Raw genomic sequence first — 26,009 nt, 5'->3', positions numbered from 1 at the left:
GTAATGCATGAAGGGTTTTGAGCTCAGTACCTCCTCTAAAATTCAAAATATTTAATTTTTTTGTGCTAAATCAATAGATCTAATTGTTGAGAGCTTCAGATTATCAAATTTGAGAGCGGAGTTGGACTCACTCCCTAGATCTGATATTCATGTACATAGATCTGTAATTTTCTTCAATTTTTTGACTTCAGTTTTAGGGGTTTTAGTTTTTTGGGGTCATTGTATATATCATTTCGTTGTTTCTTGTTGTCTTGTAGCTATAGATCTGAAGCTGAAAGCTATGCAGAGTCTAGATCTAGGCCCTCGAGGTTAAGATCTGGATCTCTGGGGTCCATCAGCATCATTTTGGCAGGGATCATATCCAGATTTGACTTTTATTTTTTTTTTTAAATCTAGAAATTTTCGTAAAGGTTTCATTAAGAAATCTGAAGCAGAAGGATTTAAAATTTTAAATTAAGATTGCTGGAATTTTTTTGAGGTTCTGGTGATTTAAAGAATTTCTGGGCCACCATTTTGCAGATCGATTTGTTGCCTGGTCTCAGGGTTCACTGTGCAATTTCGAATTATTTTTTTACAGGACCCTTGCTGCCACCAAACCCTGTATTTTCTCATCCTCTGACATCAAATTTGTTGTTGCCATTCTGCCTGCAATCCCAGTTTTATTTCCCTCACCTGTTGTCCTCATCTGGCTCCCCATGGCTCCATCATTCCCGCAACATCCATCCCTTTGTCCAGCTCTCTTTACCATCATAGCCTCCTCAGCGTCATCATTGCCCATTGCTCCAGCTTCCTCCCTATCCATCAGCACTGCCTACGCTGCTTCCAAACCCTCTCCACGTAGCTTCAACCCCTCCTCGTTGAACCTTCTCTGTGGCTACCTTCAGCTGCTCTATCCGCATGTCCACCTGCAGCTCCGCATTCCTCATCTGTGTAAACTCCTTTGCCAGCTCCTTCGCTTCAGCCGCTGCTTGCCCAAGCTCCTCATGTTGTTGCAAACCTTCTACCTATCTCCACAACAGAATGCCTTCTCCGCAGTTGACCCTCTTCCTTGTTGCTTCATCCAGCTCCTTCAAGCCCGCAACTGTAGCTTCAAACCCTCACGCAGTCCCTCATTCTTTCTGCCTACACATTGCCCGCTCCATAACCCTGCTCGCAATACCTTCTTCCTCATGCTGCTTCACCCATTAATCCGCAAACCCTCATCGCTGCCCCGTTTTGCTATCTCTCCATAGTTGCGTCTTCTCCTTCCTGCGGACCTACAACAACAAACAACAAATGCGTTTCTTTTTCCCTTTTTTTATATATTCGACTTTGGATGAATTGCGTTTGGCTTAGTTTTAGATTAGGGTGTATATATTTTTCAGTTTCATTTGTATATAATGGTTAAGCCCCTTTTAATTTTTCAAATTTGATTTTGATTTTCACTTTTAACTTGATTTGTTTTCATTTCATTTTTATTTTGTAATTTATGATTTTTATTTTTTTATTTAAAATTCTAAACTTTAAAAAAATCTAAAACTCTAAAAATCTTAAAATCTTAAAATCTTAAAAAACATTTAAAAATTTAAAAATATTTAAAAATTACAAAATTTTAAAAAAAATCTAAAATCTAAAACATTTAAAAAACCTTAAAAAGGGGTTTTTCTTTCTCTTTTGTGTGACATTTGATTTAAATTTTTATTTTTGTTACTTTTTTGTTTCATTATATTTTCTAAAAAAAATCTTAAAGAACCTAAAAAAAAAAAGTAAATTAAAGGAATTGCGCTTTAAAATTACAATTTTTAACATGGCCTACAGCCCATTAAAAATTCGATTTATTAACCCTTTGAATTATTTTACTTATTCATTTTTCACATTGAGGTTATTGCCTAAAGAATAATTAAAACGCTAATCTAAAGTTCTTTGGTGTTTTTGATGTTAAATGCTAAATCTTAAATTCGCATGATTCTTCTATGGTCAAAGTACGATAAATGTTTCAAGTTATATTGATTGTTGGAGAAAATTAATTAATTCTAGATCTTGGTCATTATCGATAATTATTTTAAATCTGGAATCTCTTGCATGATACAGTTTTGGGCGTTTATATTGATTGTCATTATTCGTCACATATTGGAAAATTGTTCTGGATAACTTGTTTTACTTAATCCACGGTTGATTGAATATTAAAGGCACTGGTCTGTAATCATTTCTATCTTATGGTCGTGTTGGCTACATTTGCATTTAATCTTTCATCTAAGTTAATCGAGATTCGTTTACTTTCGTTAACTTGTCCATCATTAAAATCTCCTAGAGCCTGTTAGCCTAATCCATTTTCCTAGGGACTACCTGCCTTGACTTGCTTAGGAGAGAGTCTAAACTGAATGAGTAAGGATCGAGAGTGATAGCCCTTACTCTGAGCATTGTCGTGGTGCCTAGACACTTTGCGCGACAACACATTGTAAATAACTTGTTAAGTAAAATAACAAGTAGGTAGGAATAAATCAGATAAAGTGCATGGAGGGTTTCTAACTAAGTAAACTTAGAAACTTCAACATGGTATCAAAGCATGATTGCAGATCACAGGAGGAATAAAGGACATCAGCCAAGCAGAGCAATAGCAGCAGAAAACAACTGTCCCGAGGTGACAGAAGTTGTTTCTAGCATAGCAGCAACAAAGAAGGGTGATGCAGTGCCTGTGTCATCAAGGGTGAGCCGGGAAGAGGCAGCACAGAGGCGAAGGAAGGCAGGAGAAGCCTCACGCAGAGCCACGTAGTAGTTGGGAGGGCTGACGCAGTTGGCTGAGGAGGTCGGGTTGCAGTGCTGAGATTGCGCAGAGCCTAGAAGCTCTCACCTTCAGGTTGCTGGGGTTTAGAAGGCTGTAGGAATATTGCAGAGTGGAGCTGGTGAGGTACTATAGTCAGAACAGTGCCTGACAAAGCAAGGCCAGAGGAGTTGCTACCGAGGGTTTCTAGCTAAGGAACCCAGATCAGTGGTGCGGTTTCACAAGACGATTAGAGTAGGGGGCATCTCGACAAGCGGCAAAAGGATTTCCAAGAGGGAAATCAGGACTCAGAGGGAGTCTAGAAGAGAACTTCTAGACAAGAAGTAGAGACTCAGAGGAGTCAAACAAAGAACTTCTAGGAGGGAAGTAGAGGAGCATCATGGCACTACACGGAGTAAGAGACCATGATAGACTGGACGAAGCATCGAACTTCACAGTCTAGAAGGCCAGAATATTCTTCGTACTTGACAGGAATCGTGTCAAGACTTTGCCTTGAAGGTAATAGTTGTCCCAGTCGACCCCAGTGATAATGACAGGTACGAGGAGGCGATGGTGAGGGCCAAGAGAATTATCCTTGATAGGGTCAAGGATCATGTAGTACCACACATAGCTGAGAAGGAAACAACATTTGAGATGTGGGAGGTTCTCAAGAAGTTGTACGAGCATACTTCTGTGCAGAGAAGAACGCTGCTTGAGAATCAAATGAGGTCGTATCAGATGAAGAAGGGACAATCGATTGACACCTTCCTCGGAGGGCTGAATGAGATCCGAGATCAGTTCACTGCTATAGAGGCGACACCGAAGTAGGAGCTAATGGTGAGGACAACCTTGAACGTTGTCTCAGAAGACTGAGAGGTATTTTTCCAGAGTATACTGGGCAGAGGGACACTTCCACCTTGGGACGAGATGTGGGCTCTTCACCAGGAAGAGATCAGATGGCAGTCGAAGACGGGTAGCAGCAGCAAAGGGATCAAAGTCAAGCAGGAGGAGGAAGACATGGCCCTAGCATCTGAGGTAAAGCAAGAAAAGCGGAAGAAGGATCTCTCCAAGATCAAGTGCTTCCATTGTGGAAAGTTGGGTCATTATGCGACCCAGTGTCCAAGGAAGAAAAGTAAGGGAGAGTCTTTTGAGACTAAGGCGGCGCCAGCACGAGCAGAGAAGGAAGTGGAGACAGACAATGACTATGCCATGAGTGCACACACGCCACTTGAGCAGAAGTGGGCAGACATCAAGCTATAGTTAGATGGACTACAAGCGATGAGGGGCAAGATCCTCGAGGTACCCAGCCTCTTGGATTAGACCTTGCTACGGGAGCCCTGTCGAGGAGTAGCAAGACTGGCTGATGTGGGTAGAGATGGATGCGGATGAAGCGGCAGAGAGAGCTACAGTGCAGGAATCCCGAGACAGCACAGGGCTAGCAGGCTGAAGCAGTGCGAGAGGCACAAGAGTGTTGCACCAGTGTAAGATGAAACGAAGAGGTGTGCAATGGTGCAAGATGCATGGAGTTGTTGTAGCAGCACAGAGGTTAGAGAAGGAGCACTTGTTAGCGGTAGAGGGAGCTTCAGCATCAGTAGGTGTCTCTAGCCCAACAGGAAGGTCAAACTGGGAGATCAGTTACTTCTCAGTAACAGAGTTGCAGTGTAGTAGTGAGCAGCACAATGCAGCATGATGAGAGGAGGTGCAATGCAGATGCAGTGTTGGGAGAAAGGACCACCAACAACACAGATGCAGAGGGAGCTATCGTACAGATGCAGCAGTGGCAATGGCAGAACCATGGGCTTCCAGTACAGGATGCACCAGTGCAGAGGATGTTGGGCAGGAAGTCCTAACATCAGCACAGGTACCGATGCCAAATGATCAGAGTAATACTCAATGAGGAGTATTGCTAGAGCACAGTCCTCGCTAAGAGGAAGTGTTGATTTGGGGTAGCATCGGATGTGCTCTAGCCACAAAATTTGGTGGAGAGGTTGGAGCACATGAGATCCCACAAAATTTGGTGGAGAGGTTGGGGCACATGAGATCTCCAATACCCATAAAGAGTTTGGGGAGATTCTAAACAGATCAAGGGATATTAAAATAATTAATATTTTTAATAGAGTCCCTAAGTCTAAACATAGGGAAAATAAAATATTAGTGTGTATTAATATGAATCTGTGTTAGAGTGTTCCAAAAGATAAGGATCAAGCCAGATCTAATCCTAGTCATTGATTAGGGACTTAATCTCAGCTGTTGATATGTCAACGAGAAAAGTATAAGAGGAGGCTTGAGGGTCACTTGGAGAACACACCAGAGTGATCAGTCATTCTATTCTCTAGAGCGTGGTTTGCTAAGAGAGATAGAATTAGTGATCTGAGAGAAGCTAAGGGGCATTGAGTACAGAGAGGCAAAGATAGTGCCGAGAGAGCAGCAAAGCAGCCAGAGAGAGTGACGCGAGAACAGCCAGTGCTCACACATAGCCATGCAGAGGTAGCTAAGTGTTGCGCAAAGCACCAGAGAGGCCAGCATAGCTGACGCAGAGGGTCAAAGAGCTAACGCAGGGCCTCCTGGGGCTAACGCAAGCCTATATAGGCTGATGCAGGGCCAGCACTGGGCAAGGAGAGGCTGATGCAGTCCCGTTAGGCAGACGTTGGGGTTTCTAGGCCAGATTTGTGCTAAGTAGCTTCCAGAAGGATTATCTGGGGTTTCAACCAGAAGATTTGTCAGAAACTGAGAGGTATTACTGTCAAGGAAATTCTTTGTTGGGTAGGCCAGTTTCGGCACCCAGATTGTACTCTGATATTGCTTAATAAGAAAACCCTCAGATAGTTGCACCGATTTTCCCACATTGGGTTTCTCGGGGGACATTAGTCCAAAAATAATGGAGTCATATCGTGTGTTTGTTTCTGTTTCTTTTAGTTGCTGATATGTAATATGTTGAGCATGCACTAGTGTTTATTTTCAATATTTACATTGTAAATAACTTGTTAAGGAAAATAACAAGTAGGTAGGAATAAATCAAATAAAGTGCAGGAGGGTTTCTAACTAAGTAAACTTAGAAACTTCAACATCTAAGAGACAGCAGAAGGAAGATCAATGAGACAGCGCAGCTGGAGACACAGTCCTCACGCAGATTGACGCAGAAGTGATGCAGAGGAGGGTAGAGGGTCTCCAGAGTGTCAAGAACTTCTCAAGGAGGAGGGAAAAAATTTTCACAGGTGTTTTTTCTCAGCAGTATCTCAGTATTCTGTAGAATCTTTTCTGTGTAAAGAGGTTGTTGCTGAAGATTAATAAATAAAGCCTCATATGCTGCACCAGTTTTACCGCATTGGGTTTTTCCAGGGACAATTGTCCAAAAAATAATTGTGTTGATGTGATTGATTCTTGTGCTTGTATATCACTATTATTTTTCTCTATGCTATTATGTGATAACTGTAGTAGAATTTATTTTAATGTTTGCTGAAGAGTTTTGTAAATAACTTACTGTGGAAAATAAGTAAGAGAAATAAATCAGTTACAACAGTAGAATTTTGTGTTCGAAATTTTCACATGGTATCGGAGCAGAGATGGGGCAACAAGATTAATGAATCTGCTATGAGACAGAAGCATGATGTCGGGGCATCAACTCAGAGAGACGCAGATCTCCTGAGAAATAAGAGAGCACGAATAACATGGATCTTGATTATTCTATGTTAGCTTCCAGACTGGAAGAAGAAGTCGCTTGCCTAGCGAGTTTTGCCTCCTCTAAGGTCTGGTATATAGATAGTGGAGCTTCCTAGCATATGACAGGAATACGAGAATGTTTTTTGAATTATCAGGAAGAGAGGATGAACTTCCAGATCACCTTGGGAAATAAGTCAAAATGTACCCCCGTAGGAAGAGGTATTGTAGTCTTTCAAACAGAAGCAGGGGATCGGCTTCAAGCAACCAATGTGTTGCATGTGCTAGGATTGGGGATGAACTTACTCTTTGTATGTCAGCTTTAAAACAAGGGCTATGATGTTTTCTTCATTAAGGAGAAATTATATGTTAAACACCCGAGTTGGAAAGAGAAGGCCCAGATTGGAGTCAGAAGCAACAGGCTATATAAATTACAGCTAGAATCTCCAATGGCACTGATAGGCAGCAGTGGGGAAAAGGATTTCAATAAACTATGGCACAGGAGGATGGGACACTTACACCATGGGGCTCTAAGAATTCTCAGAAGAACAGTAACAAGAGTTCCAGAGTTGAGCACCAAATGAGATGATGTGTGCAGAGGGTGCACACTAGGAAAGTACGCCAAAGCGGCATTTTCTAGAAGTAACAATAGGGCTAAGATTGTTCTAGGATTGATACACTCAGATATCTATAGACCCATGTCCACAAAAGCTCTTAGTGGTGCCGAATACTTCATCACCTTCATTGATGACCATTCCAAAAAGACTTGGATCTACTTTCTAAAAACCAAGGATGAGGTTTTTGGTCGATTCAAAGGGTTCAAGGCTCTAGTTGAGAATCTGACAGGAAAGAAGATAAAGATATTGCGTTCACACAATAGTGGAGAATATATCGACAAGGACTTCACTGATTTTTGCGCAAGGGAAGACATCAGAAGAGTGGACAACTCCCTATAATGTGAACCAAAATGGAGTAGTAGAAAGGAAGAACATGACTATTTTTGAAGCAACCAGGGCAATGTTGCATGATCGGGATATGCCCAAGTTTCTATGAGTATAAGCATGCAACACAGTTGTTTATGTCCAAAATAGGACTCCTCACAGGGCATTAGGTAAGATTACTCTGGACAGTGTCTTCACCGGTAACCAAGCCGGAGTGGGTCATTTCAGGATATTTGGGAGTTGGCATATTGTCATATACCAGAAGAAAAGAGGAAGAAATTGGATCAGATTGCGGAGAAAGGATATCTTGTGGGATATAGCGAGAATGCTAAGGCATATAGAGTCTATCTTCCAGGGAATAGGAAGATAGTAATTCGATGGGATGTAAAGCTCATGGAGGGCAGAGCTTTCAAGAAATCCCGAGAAACGCCTTCCAAAGAGCAGTCAAAGGTTGATCCAAATGTCCAGCCGCTTCCACCAATAGAAACTAGCACCAAAATTTCTCCTAAAGGAAAAACTCCAGAGGTATCACAACAAGTGGAGTCTCGGGAAGAGGAGGAGTAGATAGACATACCCACTACAAGTGGAAGAACGAGTCGGGAACTTCGACAGATACTATGAGATGCAGAGGATTTTGTCGATGCACCGAGGAATGAGAAAAGGGAGCATAGAGAGCAAGACAGATACCAAGCCTTGGTGGCTCAAGTTAGAGAACCCTTTAGTTTTCAGGAGGTCGTTGAACATCAAGTATGGGTAGATGCTATGGTGGAGGAATACAGTTTCATAATGGTCAATGATGTATGGGAAGTGGTACCTAGGCCTCAGGACAGGTCAGTTGTAAGCTCGAGATGGCTCTACAAAGTCAAATACGCTGCAGACAACAGTGTGGAAAAATACAAAGCCAGTTTTGTGGCTAAGGGGTATGCTCAGAAGGAAGGGATAGACTACAAAGAAACCTTCACCCCAGTAGCCACGTATACTTCTATTAAATCCATGATATCCCTTGCAGCACAGATGGGGTGGGAGATTCATCAGATGGATGTCAAGACGACATTCTTGGACAGGGTGATAGAAGAAGTATACATTGAACAAGCAGAGGGTTCTGAGACTCATGAGAAGAAATCTCATGTATGCAGGTTGAAGAAAGCCTTGTATGGGCTTAAACAGGCACCTAGAGCATGGTACGGTCGAATTGATGGTTACTTACAGAAGATGGGATTTGTCAAGGGTGACGCAAATCCTAACCTCTACAATCTGGTTGTAGAGCATGAGCCGCTAACCCTGGTGTTATAAGTGGATGATCTATTTTTGACAAACTCATCTAGGCTCATCAAAGATTGCAAGGAAAACCTAGCGATAGAACTCGACATGAAGGATTTGGGACAAATGCATTATTTCCTGGGGTTGGAAGTTTGGCAGCAGAAGGGTGGAATTTTCCTTGGACAAGGGAGATACGCTACAGAAATTTTGAAAAGGTTCAAAATGCAGGACTGTAGACCTATGGCTACTCCACTGATTACCAACTGGAATAAAATTGATACATCTAAAGATAAAGAAGTCAATCCCACCTTGTATAGGCAGTTCATAGGGTCCCCGATGTATCTGGTCAATACCAGGCCGGCCATTTGTTACACTGCCAACACTCTCAGTCAATTCATGGTGGAACCAAAGAGGGCGCACTAAGCAACAACCAAGCATGTTCTCAGATATATACGAGGAACAGTTGAGCATGGACTAATGTACACCCAAGGGAATGACATGAGGCTGAATGGGTCCATTGACACAGATTGGGCTGGAAGTTCAATAGATCGGAAAGGTACCACTGGGTACTGTTTCAACATTGGATCAGAATGACCTCCTAGTGTAGTAGGAAAGAGAAATCCGTAGTTCTGAGCTCAGCTGAAGTCGAATATATGGCAGCTAGCACAACTTCGTGTGAAGCCATATGGCTTAGGAAATTGCTTGTGAATCTTCAGGAGAAGGATGGAAGCGACCAATATTTTGTGTGATAATCAAAGTTGCATCAATCTCTCTGAGAATCCAGTTTTTCATGATTGGTCGAAGCACATTGACATCAGGTGTCACTTTATCAGAGATTTTGTCCAACGAGGGGGCGTACAGTTGATGTACACCCCGAAAGGAGAACAGGTAGCAGACATTCTCACCAAGGCTCTAGGAAGAACAAAGTTTGTTTCTTTCAAGGAGAGGTTGGGGATGGTTAAGAATCTGTTTCAACAGCAGAAGCGGATAGTATAGGGAGTTGCAGTGTAGTAGTTAGCAGTGGCAACATGATGCAGCATATTCAGATGGAGCTACAGTACAGATGTAGTAGTGACAGTTGCAGTGTCATGGACAGCAGTACAGGGTGCAGCAGCGCAGTAGATGAGGGGCAGCAAGCCAAGCATCAACAACACATAGCACCGATGACGTGGATCAGTGTGAATATTCTATTGGGAGGAATAGCTAGAACACATTCCTCTCTAAGACAGAGTGTTGATTTTGGGTAGCATCGGATGCGATCTAGCTCCGAAATTTTTTGGAGGGACTAATTCATGAGATCTCCAAGACCTAGAGATCGTTTGGAAAAATTCCACACGAATGATGAGTTATTAAAATAATTAATATTTTTTAATGGGGTTCCTAAGTCTAAACTTAGGAAAATAAAAATATTAATGGATATTAATAAAGATATGGATGAGAAGCTTCTAAGAGACGAGGATCAAGTCTGTTTTAATCTTGGCCGTTAATTAAAGACTTAATCTCGGTCATTGATTCATCAACAGGAAAAGTATAAAAAAAGACTTGAGATTCATTTCGAGACGCACCCGGAAAATACTCTGTAACTCGAGGGAAATCGATTCTCAAGGAGAAGAAGTTCAATTTCAGAGGGAAAGTAGCAGGGTGAAGGAAGAGGAGGGTATCAGCCTCAGTGAAAGACTGTGGAAGAGGTGACACAGAGCGTTTGAGAGATAGTGCAGAGGGAAGTGAGGCAGCGCAGCTGGAGATGCAATCCTCACGCAGGTTGACAAAGAAGTGACGCAGAGCAGGGTAGAGGGTCCCCAGAGTGTCAGGACTTCTCCAGGAGGAGGGAAAAAATTGTCTCAGTTGTTTTCTCTAAGAAGTGTCTCAGTATTCTATAGAATATTTTTTGTGTAAAGAGATTGTTGCTAAAGATTAACAAATAAAGCCTCATCTACTGCACCGGTTTTCCCGCATTGGGTTTTCCGGGGACAATTGTCCAAAAAATAACTGTGTTGATGTGATTGATTCTTGTGCTTGTATATCACTGCTATTTTTCTCTATGCTATTATGTGATAACTGCAGTAGAATTTATTTTAATGTTTACGGAAGGGTTTTGTAAATAACTAATTGTGGAAAATAAGTAGGAGAAATAAATCAGTTACTGCAGTATAATTTCATGTTCGAAATTTTCACAGCTATGCTTGCTCTCATACAACACAAGTTCTTGGAGGAACCTTATGAAGGGGTTAGACTTCCAGTTGCATCTTGTCTCAGTAACATCATGAGACTGACCGCCACTATAGCTCGTTAAAATTATGATGTTATGAAGAGAGTTTTTAGAATGATAGTAGAGACCTTTCAAGACTTGAACAACAATGTGGGTTCTACCTTTTGGAAGAAGCTTGAGATTCTAGAAATCATGGCCATGGTTAGAACATATGAAATCATGTTTGATCTAGAGTGTGATGACTTAATCCATCAAATGTTCCAATGCTTCTTCACCATTAAGGTGTAGAAATTTCTCATTTCCCACCCCGGTTTTCAGTTTCTCCTTATTTCTCCCATATAGTTAAATGCCATTTCCCATAACCATACATTTAACAAGCTAAAAAAAAAAAAAAAATTGCTGAAAACACAAATTTTGGAAATTTTACAGAATGCTGAAAATTGCAGAAATAAAAATCAGCAGTAATAAACAACCATTAAAACACATTTAAACACTGAGATTTTTTGTCAATGTGACCCTGGAAAAACCCCCTACAACTCTTGGGGAAAACCAGTTTGAGAGCTCTTCTTTATTTCTGAAAATTGCCTTTTATAGTGAGAAATTTTCAGCAAAAAATCAGCAAGCAAATTTACAACTTATCTCTTTTCCCATGCTTCACAGCAAACTGAAAATTATAGCAAACAGGACAGCGATAAACGTGTACGGTCTCCTCGATTTTCGTGCCCACTTTCAGCATTAAATGTTGTTGTATGGCCCTCGTTTTGCGTGCAGAAAAATCAGCAAACTGCTCCTCGATTTTTGTGCAAACCTCTCCTCGAAAATCGTGTCAAAATCTGTCTTTCACTGTGTGTTGAATCAGTTGTACAAATATGCTCAACTGCTGCCTTGGAATGTGTGCCAAGCTGTTGTCTCCTTCTCCTCCCTGCTCAGAAATCTCTCTTGCTCTCTTGCTCTCCTTCTCTCAATCTGCTCATGAAAGAATTGAATTGAAATGTGATCTTTTCCTCCTTTTCCTCCCTTAATATAACTCCAAGTGACTTTTGGGTGACCCAAGTGACTTTTGGGTGATCTCTAAATCCAATGGCTGAAATAGATTTAGATCAATGGCTGAGATTAAATGCTCATTTAAATCTCACTTTTTATTTTTTAATTCACCCCACTTTAATAAAGACTCACTTAGTCATTTATTTCCAAAGTCACTTTTTCTTTCTAATTTTTCATTGACTTTATAAAAGTCAATTTAAAATTAGACTTAGTAACTTTGTCACTTAAAGTCACTTTTAAATTAGATTTAACTTTATAAAATTATAAAGTCACTTTAGGAGAAAAATTAAATTCTTTTGAACACTTTTCCCTAGGCCAAAGATCAAAGCCTAAGGGAACCACCTGTCCTTCGCTACCAAATTTCAACACTCCCTCTTACCGAGGAAGGTGTTCCTGACCACACCCATCTTGTCTCTGAAGTAGACATGCTTGCCCCATGGTAAGGCTTTGGTAAGGATATCTGCAACCTGCTCATCAGTGGAAATATACTCAAGCTTCACAACTCCCTTCTGAACATAGTCTCTGATGAAATGATATCTGATCCCGATATGCTTTGACCTGTCATGAAATACTGGATTCTCCGTGAGTTTAATGCAACTCTGATTATCACAGTAAATCACTGAAGGTCTCAACAGCTGACCAAATAAGCCAAACAACATCTTGCGAAGCCAGATAACCTCACAACTAGCTAGACTGGCTGCCATATACTCTGCTTCCGCTAAACTCAGTGCTACTGACTGCTGCTTCCGGCTGAACCATGACACTACTGCTGAACCCAACCCAAAACAACACCCTGAAGTGCTCTTCTTATCACAAGCACAACCTGCCCAATCAGAATCAGTGTATCCTGCCAATCTCACTCCATCTCCCTGCCTGTAGTCCAAACCATAATCCACTGTCCCCTGCAAGTATCGCAAAATGTGTTTTGCAGCCACCCAGTGAACCTTCCTAGGCTCACACATAAACTGACTCATCGTGTTGACTGCAAAACAGATATCTGGTCTAGTGTTGACCAAATACATTAAGGAACCAATGAGCTGCCTGTACAATGTGGGATCCACCAACTCGGAATCCGAAGCATGAAGCTTCTTCCAGTTGGTGATCATTGGTGTCGACATGGGTCTACAATCCTCCATGTGAAATCTGCTAAGGATGTCTACAATATACTTCCCCTGCCCCAGGAAGAAATGCCCCTCCTCCTGCCACACCTCCAAACCCAAAAAGTAATGCATCAAGCCGATGTCCTTCATCTCAAACTCCGTCGCAAGATCTCTCTTGCAGTGCTCTATGAGTCTCTCTCCACCTGTAATGATCAAGTCATCCACATACAGCACCAGAATGAGAAGCTCCTCACCAATCACAATAAAGTAAAGGTTCGGATCTGCCTCACTCTTTGTGAAACCCGTCCCCTGCAAATATGTATCTATCCTGGAGTACCAAGCCCTGGGAGCTTGCTTCAGGCCATAAAGGGCCTTCTTCAGTCTGCACACATGGGACTCCTTCCCATCCACCTCAAAGACCTGTGGCTGCGCAATGTACACCTCCTCCTGTATGAAGCCATTGAGAAATGCGGTCTTCACATCCATCTGGTGGATCTTCCAACCCATTTCTGTTGCTATCGATATAATGGAGCGGATCGAAGTATATCGAGCCATGGGAGCGAAGGTCTCCTCATAATCAACTCCCTCTACCTGGGAGAACCCTCTAGCCACAAACCTCACTTTGAATTTCTCAATGCTGCCATCTGCAGCATGCTTTACCTTGTAAAGCCATCTGGAAGTAACCACGGATTTGCCCTCAGTCCTCGGCACCACCTCCCAAACATCATTCTTCATGATAGAAGAATACTCCTCCTGCATGGCCTCTCTCCAGACCTGCTGGCTAGCTGCCTCCTCATAGCTAGAAGGCTCAGAGTCAAGGATGCTGGTAACCATCGCCATATAGCTACAAAACCTCTCAGGTGGTCTGCTCTCTCTGACCGGCCTCTTCGGCTCAGCAACAGATGTGGCATATCTCAAGGTGTCCTGAAGCCACTTGGGATTTCTCTTCCCTGAGCATGCTTCTCCCATAGGAGAATGAAATTCCTCCTCCTCATCACCATCAGTAGCCTGAACTCCTGACTGTCTATATGCTGTCCTCCTGCTTGCACCTGAACATGTAGAAGCTGAGGCACCGTGTGAACTGTCCATTAATGGACTCCCTAGTGAACTGCTCTGTGAACTGCTCTGCATGCTGCCCGAAGCACCACCCCTCTGGCTCGGGGAGCCACTGCTCACTGACGGACCTTACATCCTCATAGATGTACTTCCGGATCCTCCTGATCCCTGCCCACTGGATCCCTGCGACTGACTCAACTGCTGCTGAGAGTCTGGCTGATCCAGATACTCTAACTCCCGTGACCTCCTAAAGGCCTTGTCCTCCTCGAACTTCACATCCCGTCTGACAACAACTCTCCTTTGTGCAGGAATGTAAATCCGAAAGGCCTTTGAGGTCTCACTGTAGCCCACAAAGATACCCTTCTCTGCGGTGGGCTCTAGTTTGGTCCTCTTCTCCTTGGGTATATAGTAGTATGTAATGCATCCAAAGATATGAAGATGACCAATATCAGGCTTCTTCCCAGAGAAAGCCTCCTCCGGAGTCATGTGCCCCAAGGCACGATGCGGACTCATGTTCTGCAAGTAAACAGCTGTGTTGCAGGCCTCTGCCCACAAGAACAATGGCAACCCCTGATCATGTAACATGGCTTTGGCAGCCCCTATGATGGATCTGTTCTTCCTCTCCGCAACCCCGTTCTGCTGAGGGTTGTAAGGAACAGTGAACTCCCTCCTAATGCCTGCCTCCGCACAATAGTCAACAAACTCTCCAAGGGTGTACTCTCCTCCATTGTCCGACCTCAAGGACTTGATCTTTCGACCTGTCTGAGTCTCCACAAGAGCTCTGAACTCCTGAAACCGCTTGAAGACCTCACTCTTGGTCTTCAAAAAATAAATCCAGGTCCTCCTGGAGTGATCATCAATGAATAAAACATAGTACTCATATCCACTCAAGGAAACATGAGACATCCGACCGCTCACATCGAAATGAATCAAATCAAGTATCCCCGTCGCTCTGCTGTCAATGCTGGGAAAAGGGGATTTGGCAAATCTTCCCATCACACAACCTCTGCAAGTATCAAAGTGATCAGTACTGAAATCTGGCACACCTGTAGTGATCTCCCGCAATGTCCTCAAGGCTCCATGATACATATGTCCCATCCTGCGGTGCCAAACCTCACACAGCTCAGAACTGCTAGCTCTGTTATCGGTACTACTGCTCAATGCCAAAAGGGGTTGGAATGCAAACTTGTACACCTTTGCATGGCGTACACCTATCACTCTAGCTGAATCAGCTGGAGTGCCCCTGGGATACATCAACACCTGTCCTCCCCTGAACAGTACCTCATATCCTCTGTCCTCCAAAGCTCAGACGGATATGAGGTTCTTCCTCATCCCTGGCACATAAAGAACCTCTGACACCTTCAAGGGAGGTTTGGACTCCCTCTGAAATGTCACTGTCCCCACCCCGGCTGCTCTAACAACTCTGTCATCACCGAGTACTACCTCAATATCAGTGCCACTCTCTGAAAGCTCTGAGAAGTACTCACGGACTCCTGTCATATGACGTGAAGCCCCACTGTCCGCATACCAGATACCTGAAGATGCTCCGCTAATCGAGGGAAAAGAATGCTCCCTCTGAACCTGTGTGGCAGGTGATCCTGCACTAGAAGACTCACATGTAGTGAACGCAAACTCTCGGTCAAAACGACGAGCAAAGTCCTCAATCTCTGCTGAAGCTGCCACGTCCTGGTTCTTCCCCTTCTTCTTCTTCTTCTTCTCCGGGCACACAACTGCATAGTGTCCCATCTTTTGACAATTCCAACACTTCACCTTGGAATAGTCATTCTGTGTGTTCCCCTGTTTACCTTTACCTTTGCCTTTGCCCCCACCACTGCTTGTGGAAGCCTGCTTCTTCCCTTTGCCTTTCTTGCCTCCTGCCATCAGTGCTACATCCTCATCCTGCTCAACTGGCTTGGCTGCCCCAAGCTGACCTTTACTGATCTTTGTCTGAATGCAATCATCCCAAAACCTCTCCCATGTGGGAAGGGTCTCACGTGCACAAACCCCATCAGCAAAGTTCAACCATGAACAGGGGAGGCCATTCACTGCAATCCGCACCAATTCAGTGGGTGGAATGGCCTCTCCAATCGCTGCCAACTCATCTCTCACATTAGTAATCTTTGTGAGATATCCAGCTGCACTATCATTACCCATCTTAATGTTCTTCAGCTTCTCCTTCAGGACCATCTTCCGGTTCTCATTGGTACTCTGGTAGAGATTGGACAATGCTGTCCACATCTCATGGACATTGCTCTTTCCTCTCACATGAGGAATGCAATGGTCTTTGATTCCGTCTAGAATTAGCCTCTTACCCTTGTTGTTCTTTTTATTATAAGCTGTCAACTGAGTAGCATCGATAGGGACAACAACAGGGTTCTGTGTGGTATGCACCATGATATCCCAGACTTTTGCCTCCTCAAAGATACTCTGCATTCTCTCCTTCCAAACGCTGTAATTTATATGCCCATCCAGCCTATCCTCCACCCTCAATCCCAATGACATTTTGCTGTCCTAAAACTGAAAAATAACACTGCCATAGTAAAGATAAAACTGTTGTTTATGAAAAAAATCAGCTTGCTGGAATTTTCTGAGTGAAAAATCAGCAACTGTAGTTTTTCCTTTTGCTGTCCCAAACTGCCCTTCAGCACTCAAGCTCTGATACCATGTAGAAATTTCTCATTTCCCACCCCGGTTTTCAGTTTCTCCTTATTTCTCCCATATAGTTAAATGCCCTTTTCCATAACCATACATTTAACAAGCTGAAAAAAAAAAAAAAAAAAAAAAAAAAAAAAAAAATTGCTGAAAACACAAATTCTGGAAATTTTACAAAATGCTAGAAATTGCAGAAATAAAAATCAGCAGTAATAAACAGCCATTAAAACACATTTAAACACTGAGATTTTTGGTCAATGTGACCCTGGAAAAACCCCCTACAACTCTTGGGGAGAACCAGTTTGAGAACTCTTCTTTACTTCTGAAAATTGCCTTTTACAGTGAGAAATTTTCAGCAAAAAATCAACAAGCAAATTTACAACTTATCTCTTTTCCCATGCTTTACAGCAAACTAGAAATTACAGCAAACAGGACAGCAATAAATGCTGTACGGTCTCCTCGATTTCCGTGCCCACTTTCAACATTAAATGTTGTTGTATGACCCTCGTTTTGCGTGCAAAAAAATTAGCAAACTGCTCCTCGATTTTTGTGCAAACCTCTCCTCGAAAATCGTGCCAAAATCTGTCTTTCATTGTGTGTTGAATCAGTTGTACAAATCTGCTCAACTGCTGCCTTGGAATGTGTGCCAAGCTGCTGTCTCTTTCTCCTCCCTGCTCAGAAATCTCTCTTGCTCTCCTTCTCCCAATCTGCTCATGAAAGAATTGAATTGAAATGTGATCTTTTCCTCATTTTCCTCCCTTAATATAACTCCAAATGACTTTTGGGTGACCCAAGTGACTTTTGGGTGATCTCTAAATCCAATGGCTGAAATAGATTTAGATCAATGGCTGAAATTAAATGCTCATTTAAATCTCACTTTTTATTTTTTAATTCACCCCACTTTAATAAAGACCCACTTAGTCATTTATTTCCAAAGTCACTTTTCCTTTCTAATTTTTCATTGACTTTATAAAAGTCACTTTAAAATTAGACTTATAAACTTTATCACTTAAAGTCACTTTTAAATTAGATTTAACTTTATAAAATTATAAAGTCACTTTAGGAGAAAAATTAAATTCTTTTGGACACTTTTCCCTAGGCCAAAGATCAAAGCCTAAGGGAACCACCTGTCCTCCGGTACCAAATTTCAACATAAGGAACATCAACCTGACAAGGTCAAAGCAAACATGTTTTCCATTTCGTCTTAAGTTATAGGAGACCGTGATGCCATTTGTAGGGAGTTGCAGTCTGAGTTGTTGGCCATTTGGAGGGGGAAACTGTTGAAATTTCTAAGTCTAACCGTTAGAAATTTTATCTGTATTCTTCTGGTTTATTTTTCCTACTTGTTAATTACAAACAAGTTATTTAAACATATAAACATTGAAATAAACACAATACAGTCTCAACCATCTACAGATCAACAGCTGAAACCAATAGCAAACACACAAGTGACATTGTTATTTTTGGACAACACGTCCCCTCCTCCTTGGTCTTGCCCTGTTAGGTATTGTTCTGACCACAGTACCCCACCAATTTGACTCCACAAATTATCCACAACCTCCTATGCCCCAGCAACTGAAGGACTGAGCCTCTAGGCTTTGCGAAATCCCGGCACCGACAAAATCTGCACCTTCTGGCCACAGCGTTAATCCTTCCTAACTGAGAAAGATGATCGGGCACTGCATAGGTCAAATCTGCTCCTCTCTGCCTCTGCGCTGATCCTCCTCCTGGCTCGAGCTGATGAAGCAGGCCCTCTGCTTCACCCCTTGCTAATTTTTGCTAGGAACAACTTTTGTCACTCAAGACAGTTGTTTCTGCTGCTACTACTCTATTAGTAGATACCTTCAGTTATCCTATGATCTGCAACCACCCTCTGATACCATGCTAGAATTTCTAAGTTTAACCCGTTAGAAATTCTTCCTGAAAAAACATCAGAGTGCAAAACCTAATACGGGAAAACTAGTGCAGCTATTCAGAAAACAAGCACACAAGTGACACTGTTATTTTTGGACCAATGTCCCCGGAAAAACCTAATACGGGAAAACTAGTGCAGCTATTCAGAAGGTTTTATTATTATGCAGTTTTCAGAATACAACTAGGGTACCAAAAATGGCTCACCCAATAGAGAATGCCCTCGGCAGTAGTACCTCTCTTCGGAGACAGATATTCCAGCTGAATAATCGCCAAATGAACAATCCCACAGCAACAATCGCAGCGCCCACTACTTTGCGTCATTCTGATAGGGACTGTGTCACCCTATTCGGCTTACCAGCTCCCAATCTATCCCACGAAATCCTCCCAGCACTGCCTCTTTGGCTCTACGTCAGCTCTGCTAACCTCTGCGTCAGCTTCTGGAGCTTCTGCATCAGCCCCTAGACCCTCTACGTCTCACACGCTGGCCTCTCCTGGCTTTGCGCAGCTCCTAGCTGCCTCTGGGTAGCACCCAGTTGCCTCTGTGTCAACCTTTCCCGACTCTGCGTTGTCTCTCTAGTAAAAACTCTGCCTCTCTGCTATGAATTCACTGCCCCTCGCTACTGATCACTGATTCTATCTCTCTTAGCAAAACCCGCTCTAGAGAATAGAATGATTGATCACTCTGGTGTGTTCTCCAACTAACCGTCAAGCCCCTTCTTATATTTTTCTCATTAGTCCATCAATGACCGAGATTCAATCTCTAATCAACAGCTAAGATTAGATTTGCCTTGATCCATGACTTTTGGAACCTTCTAACCCAGATTTATATTAATACCCATTAATATTTTTTCTAAACTTAGGAACTCCATTAAAAATATTAATTATTTTAATACCTCCCAAACTAGGTACAATCTATCCAAACCATTTCTAGGTCTTGGAGATCTCATGTGCTTTAGCCTCTCCAATTTTCATGGCTAGAGCACATCTGATGCTACCCCAAATCAAAAAGCCATCGATATCTCCTCCATGCACATCGAACTAGGGAATGCTATTTCCCTAGTATAGGTGGCCCCCACATATACTTAACCACATCGAATTAACTTCTACTAAGTCTAGTCTCCTAATAAAATCAAATGGCCCCCCATCACCTCCAAAATTGGCCCCAAAATGTAGAAATTAATATTGTTCCAAAATAATTTAGGAAGGCACATGACACACAATAATCATACATCTTAAATTGAATAACAACAACACTAAGCTCTCACTTGCTCCCACTACACACTACTACCCCTTGAGCTTAAGTTGACCTAATGAATACCACTTTGACTAAGATCCCTAAAGTCAAAAGTGAAGAAGGCAAAGCCACTAAGTTGACAGTGGTTGCTTACCTATAGTTGCCCTAAGGGTTGCAAACTCGTGATTTGAACTTTTGGATCTAGTTAAAACCTGGGGGTAAAGGGATGATTGAATGTCCTATAATGTTGAATCAAGCTGCTAATCAGACTAAAATTAGGCAATCAAAAGGTAAAAAGAGTAGAAATGGGGGAGTGTGATCTTCCCTTTGCAGTCAAAAGGAATTTGCATAATGTTTTTAAAGTTGTTGAAGCCAATATGTAACTTTGATGAGTAAATACAATTAATTATTTACATGTAGAAATAGTTTGATATCATTTGTAAAATGTAGCTATATATCGCTTGAAGAGAAAGCTATGTTTAAAATTTCTGTGTATGATATGAATGTTTTGGCTTTTTATTTACAAAAGAAAAAGACATACAATATAACTAACTCTCTTTTTCGAAATTGGTTTCTTTTGTAGATGAACTTAATTCCCATAGTAACCATAAAATTATTATGTGATGAGGATTTGACGGATTAATACAATTAATTATTTATACGTATAATCTGTTTGATATCTTTGGTAAAATGCAGCTATATATCACTCAAAAAGTGTTCATGTTTGAAATTTTTTTTGCATGATATAATTTTTAGGGATTTTGCATACAATGAACTTAACTCTCTATCAAAATTGGTTTCTTTTCACAGAAATGAATTTAAATCCTATCATGCCTATTAAATTATTACATGAATATAAAACTATAGCCAATTATCAAAACTGGGAAATATGTTATAGAAATAATTCATACCATATAATTATATTAAGGACTAGATTACAAATAAAGAGTCGCACGGAATCACCTGTAAGTGTGTATAGTCATCTGAAAAATCTTCTACCATGCCTATAGTAGGATCGACACTCCCAATCTACAAAATGATAATTCTTATTGAATGCCGTAACTATTAAATGGTGATATCTATAATATTGCAATAGAATATTTTCATATAATATTCAATATCAAACATCTGAAAAATGTAAGACCATCAAATTCAATGAAAGAAAATTAATATTTTACAACATACAATAAAGGCAAAGCTGTAACATAAAATCTTTAATCACATTCGGATCATTTCTAGATTTAAAAGGAAATCCTTTATCACACGCATTTCAATATGTTTTTAGATTTAATCCAACTATTTGGAAAAAAATTACGAAGATAAAACTATTGACTTCCTTGTTACCACAAACTTATATTATTTGATTTTAAAATACATAGTTTCTTTCTATATATTATCTATTTGCTCTTATAATTGAAGAATTATTCTCAGACGTGTATATGACGGAGAAGAATTTCACACGGTTGTTCGTATTGAAATATTGAAAACATAAGTTATAGTTTAGAATATTGAAACATTGAAATAACTTTAAGGAGAATAGTTTCATATCGAAATCTATTGAATAGTTTAATGAAGTAGAAGGGGAGATGTACGATTTACTTTTTATTTTATTTTATTTTTTAAAATACCTCTGAGATCATTGGGTACTACTACCCACCAAAAGTGGGTGACCCCATAGGAGAATTTTCTCCTAGATTTGTCTTCAGCCGACAACCAATAACGTCTAATAGCTACAATTTACCTTTTTTTTATTTTATTTTTTTAAGATCATTGGGTACTACTACCCACCAAAAGTGGGTGACTCCATAGGAGAATTTTCTCCTAGATTTGTCTTCAACCGACAACCAATAGCCTCTGATAGCCACCAATGTAGCCAATATATTGTGCCATTTGATCTTCGCTCCCTAAGCAAGTGATATGTCCCCTCACCCATCTGTTGAGAGCATATGTTTGAAGGTGGAAAATCCAATCCTAAAGGTATGTTTTTCATTGTGCAATTAGATGTTTATGCTTGTTTTTCCTTGGGCACTTTGGGCATGGATTATACGGTGACTTGGAAGAAGTGTTTTGATTGTAGTCTTGTTCCCTCACCTTAAATTGGGGGTTAATCCTCGATCCTAGTCCCTTGGGATCTACCCTATTGGCCTATGGCTTTAGGAAGGGTACTACTTAGGAAACCTCGATTTTGGTAGCGTGGTCCAGTTTTCCCATTTTGCATTTTTCACTCCCCTCGTCACATTACAAGCCTTTTTTCATCATTTTTCCCTCTCTGGGTCCACAAGGATCTGGTATGCCCCCTCCCCTTGTCCACATGTCTGGGTCGGGACTGAAAATGTTGCCCCAGAGATTGATGCAACTAAAAGAAAGTTAAAAGCATATCATGGCCACAAGCAAGAAAGGAAGGAAAAAATATTGTAAAAATGAAAAATCTGGTCGTAACATTAAAAATAACAAATGGGAAAAAGTCAAACATGAGCTCTAGCCCTTATCATTATAGCGATCACCCTGGTTCATAGGGCCCCATCAAGACAATTCTCGAACAATATCTTAAGGCTTACCGCATTGACCCGCAATATGAGATAAGACGTGTTGCTCCGAATCTCTTCAGCTACCAAAATTAACTAAGACCTTTTACTTCTGTGATGTTATCAGAATTGCATGTGAAAGAACATGAAACAACCACATATGCATGCTGAAAAGGAAAGAAATCATAATGGCGACCATCAAATCAAGAACACAAAACACATTGATAATGGAGTGGATATCAGATTGAGTGGATTTACTGATGCAAATTGGGTAGGAAGTTCAGTAGATCGGAAAAGTACCTCTGGGTACTATTTCAACATTGGATCAGGAATGACTTCCTGGTGTAGTAGGAAACAGAAGTCCGTGGCTTTGAGTGCATCTGAGGCAGAATATATGGCGGCAAGCACAGCTTTGTGTGAGGCCATATGGATTAGAACACTGCTTGTAAACCTATTCAGAAGGAAAATGGAGTTGACCAAGGTCATGCGCGATAATCAGAGTTTCATGAAGCTCTCTCAGAATCCAGTGTTCCATGACCGGTCAAAGCATATTGATATTTGGTGTCACTTTGTCAGAGACTGTCCAATGAGGAGCTGTTCAATTGGGCTACACTCCTACAGGAGAACAGATGACGGACATCCTCACCAAGGCCCTTGGAAGGACAAAGTTTGATTACTTCAGGGAAAAGATGGGGATGATAAAGTACCTCTTTCAGTAGCAAAAATGGGGGTGACAGCAGCATGGATGCACAGGGAGTTGCAATGCGGTTGCAATGTTGGGAGAAAAGGACAAACAACAACACGGATGAAGAGAAATATGTCGTACAGATGCAGCAGTGGCAGTAGCAGAGCCATGGGCAGCAATACAAGATGCAATAGTACAGAGGATGTTGGGCAGGGAGGCTTAGCATCAACACGGGGACCAATCCCAGATGATCAAAGTAATACTTAGTGAAGAGTATTACTAAAGCACAGTCCTCACTAAGACAGAGTGTTGATTTGGGGTAGCATTAGATGTGCCCTGGCCATGAAAATTGGTGGAGAGGCTAAAGCACACGAGATCTCCAAGGCCCAGAAATGGTTTTGGCAGAATATAACCAATTTGGAAGATTTAAAATAATTAATATTTTTAATGGAGTCCCTAAGTCTAAACTTAGGAAAATAAAATATTAATGTGAATTAATATAAAACTGAATTAGAATGGTCCAAAAGTCATGGATCAAGCCATCTAATCTTATTCGTTGATTAGGGACTTAATCTCAACCGTTGATGGCCCAACGAGAAAAGTATAAGAAGGGGCTTGAGGCTCAGTTGGAGAACACACTGAAGGAGACCAGTCAATTCGATTTTTGGAGCGGGGTTGGCTGAGAAATTCAAACTAGTGGTCTGGAGAGCAGCAGCAGGCAGCACGTACAGAGCAGAGAGTCAGGATTAGCAACAGAAGACCAGTGTAGAGGCAGGAGAGACAGACGCATGGCCTTTCAAGTAGACGCTGAGGCAGCAAGAGACTGCGTAGTCACTAGAGGACCTGTGTGGGTGACACAGAGAGGCCCAGGGCTTACACAAACAAGAAGGAGTCGACGCAGAGTGTCTGGGAGCTACGCAGAGGTCAGTCAAGCTAACGCTGGGACTGGGAGAAGTGCTGGAGAATTTCTCTCTATTGGGTAAACCAGTTTGGCACCAGGTTGTACTGAAGAATTGTTGAATAATAAAATCCTCCCTTGCTGCACCGATTTTCCCACGTTGGGTTTTTCCAGGGACTGTTGTCCAAAATATCTATGTCAATGTGTTGATTCTTATGCATGTGTTGTTGAAATTTGGTACCGGAGGACAGGTGGTTCCCTTAGGCTTTGATCTTTGGCCTAGGGAAAAGTGTCCAAAAGAATTTAATTTTTCTCCTAAAGTGACTTTATAATTTTATAAAGTTAAATCTAATTTAAAAGTGACTTTAAGTGATAAAGTTACTAAGTCTAATTTTAAAGTAACTTTTATAAAGTCAATGAAAAATTAGAAAGGAAAAGTGACTTTGGAAATAAATGACTAAGTGGGGTGAATTAAAAAATAAAAAGTGAGATTTAAATAAGCATTTAATCTCAGCCATTGATCTAAATCTATTTCAGCCATTGGATTTAGAGATCACCCAAAAGTCACTTGGATCACCCAAAAGTCACTTGGAGTTATATTAAATGAGGAAAAGGAGGAAAAGGTCATTCATTATTTCATGAGCAGATTGGGAGAAGGAGAGCAAGAGAGATTTCTAAGCAGGGAGGAGAAGGAGACAACAGCTTGGCACACATTCCAAGGCAGCAGTTGAGCAGATTTGTACAGCTGATTCAACACATAGTGAAAGACAGATTTTTGCACAAAAATCGAGGAGCAGTTTGCTGATTTTTCTGCACACAAAACGGAGGTCGTACAACATTTATTGTTGTTCTATTTGCTGTAATTTCCAGATTGCTGTGAGGCACGAGAAAGGAGATAAGTTGTAAATTTGCTTGCTGATTTTTTGTTGAATAATTCTCACTGTAAAAAGGCAATTTTCAGAAATAAAGAAGAGCTCTCAAACTGGTTTTCCCCAAGAGTTGTAGGGGGTTTTTCCAGGGTCACATTGACCAAAAATCTCAGTGTTTAAATGTGTTTTAATGGCTGTTTATTACTGCTGATTTTTATTTATGCAATTTCCAGTATTCTGTAAAATTTCCAGAATTTGTGTTTTCAGCAATTTTTTTTTTTCAGCTTGTTAAATGTATGGTTATGGGAAAGGGCATTTAACTACATGGGAGAAATAAGGAGAAACTGAAAACCGAGGTGGGAAAACAGAAATTTCTACATGGTATCGGAGTTTGAGTGCTGAAGGGCAGTTTGGGACAGCAAAAGGAAAAATTACAGTTGTTGATTTTTCACTCAGAAAATTCCAGCAAGCTGATTTTTTCATAAACAGCAGTTTTATCTTTACTACAGCAGTGTTATTTTTCAGTTTTAGGACAACAGGATGTCATTGGGATTAAGGGTGGAGGATAGGCTGGATGGGCATATAAATTACAGCATTTGGAAGGAGAGAATGCAGAGTGTCTTTGAGGAGGCAGAAGTCTAAGATATCATGGTGCATACCGCACAGAACCCTGTTGTTGTGCCCACTTATATTACTTAGTTGGCTGAGTATAAAAAGAAGAACAATAAGGGTAAGAGGCTGATTCTAGACGGAATCAAAGACCATTGCATTCCTCATGTGAGAGGAAAGAGCAATGCCCATGAGATGCGGACAGCATTGTCCAATCTCTACCAGAGTACCAATGAGAACCGGAAGATGGTCCTGAAGGAGAAGCTGAAGAACATTAAGATGGGTAATGATAGTGCAGCTGGATATCTCACAAAGATTACCAATGTGAGATATGAGTTGGCAGCGATTGGAGAGGCTATTCCACCCACTGAGTTGGTGCGGATTGCAGTGAATGGTCTCCCCCGTTCATGGTTGAACTTTGATGATGGGGTTTGTGAACATGAGACCCTTCCCACATGGGAGAGGTTTTGGGATGATTGCATTCAGACAGAGATTAGGAAAGGTCATCTTGGGGCAGCTAAGCCAGTTGAGCAGAATGAGGATGTAGCATTGGTGGCAAGAGGCAAGAAAGGCAAAAGGAAGAAGCAGGCTTCCACAAGCGGTGGTGGAGGCAAAG

General features: G+C 41.4%; 1 protein-coding gene across 2 annotated transcripts in view; it reads right to left on the bottom strand.

The window, feature by feature from the left end:
- LOC149222991 (general transcription and DNA repair factor IIH subunit TFB1-1-like) overlaps positions 1-26,009 on the bottom strand; it is a 505,404-nt gene that overhangs the window by 248,539 nt on the left and 230,856 nt on the right. For both annotated transcript variants that reach the window (XM_089383212.1, XM_089383213.1), the window contains exon 12: positions 20,771-20,836. In XM_089383212.1, coding sequence (XP_089239338.1) covers positions 20,771-20,836 — 66 coding nt within the window. The remainder of the gene's footprint in view (positions 1-20,770; positions 20,837-26,009) is intronic.

This window comes from Pinus tabuliformis, chromosome Q (genome assembly GCF_031772625.1).
Source record: "Pinus tabuliformis cultivar Carrire ecotype Pingquan chromosome Q, CPIR1, whole genome shotgun sequence".
In the NCBI taxonomy this organism is placed as follows: Eukaryota; Viridiplantae; Streptophyta; class Pinopsida; order Pinales; family Pinaceae; genus Pinus; species Pinus tabuliformis.
The sequence above is the reverse complement of the archived record's forward strand: the minus strand, read 5'-3'. Positions and strand labels throughout refer to the sequence as shown.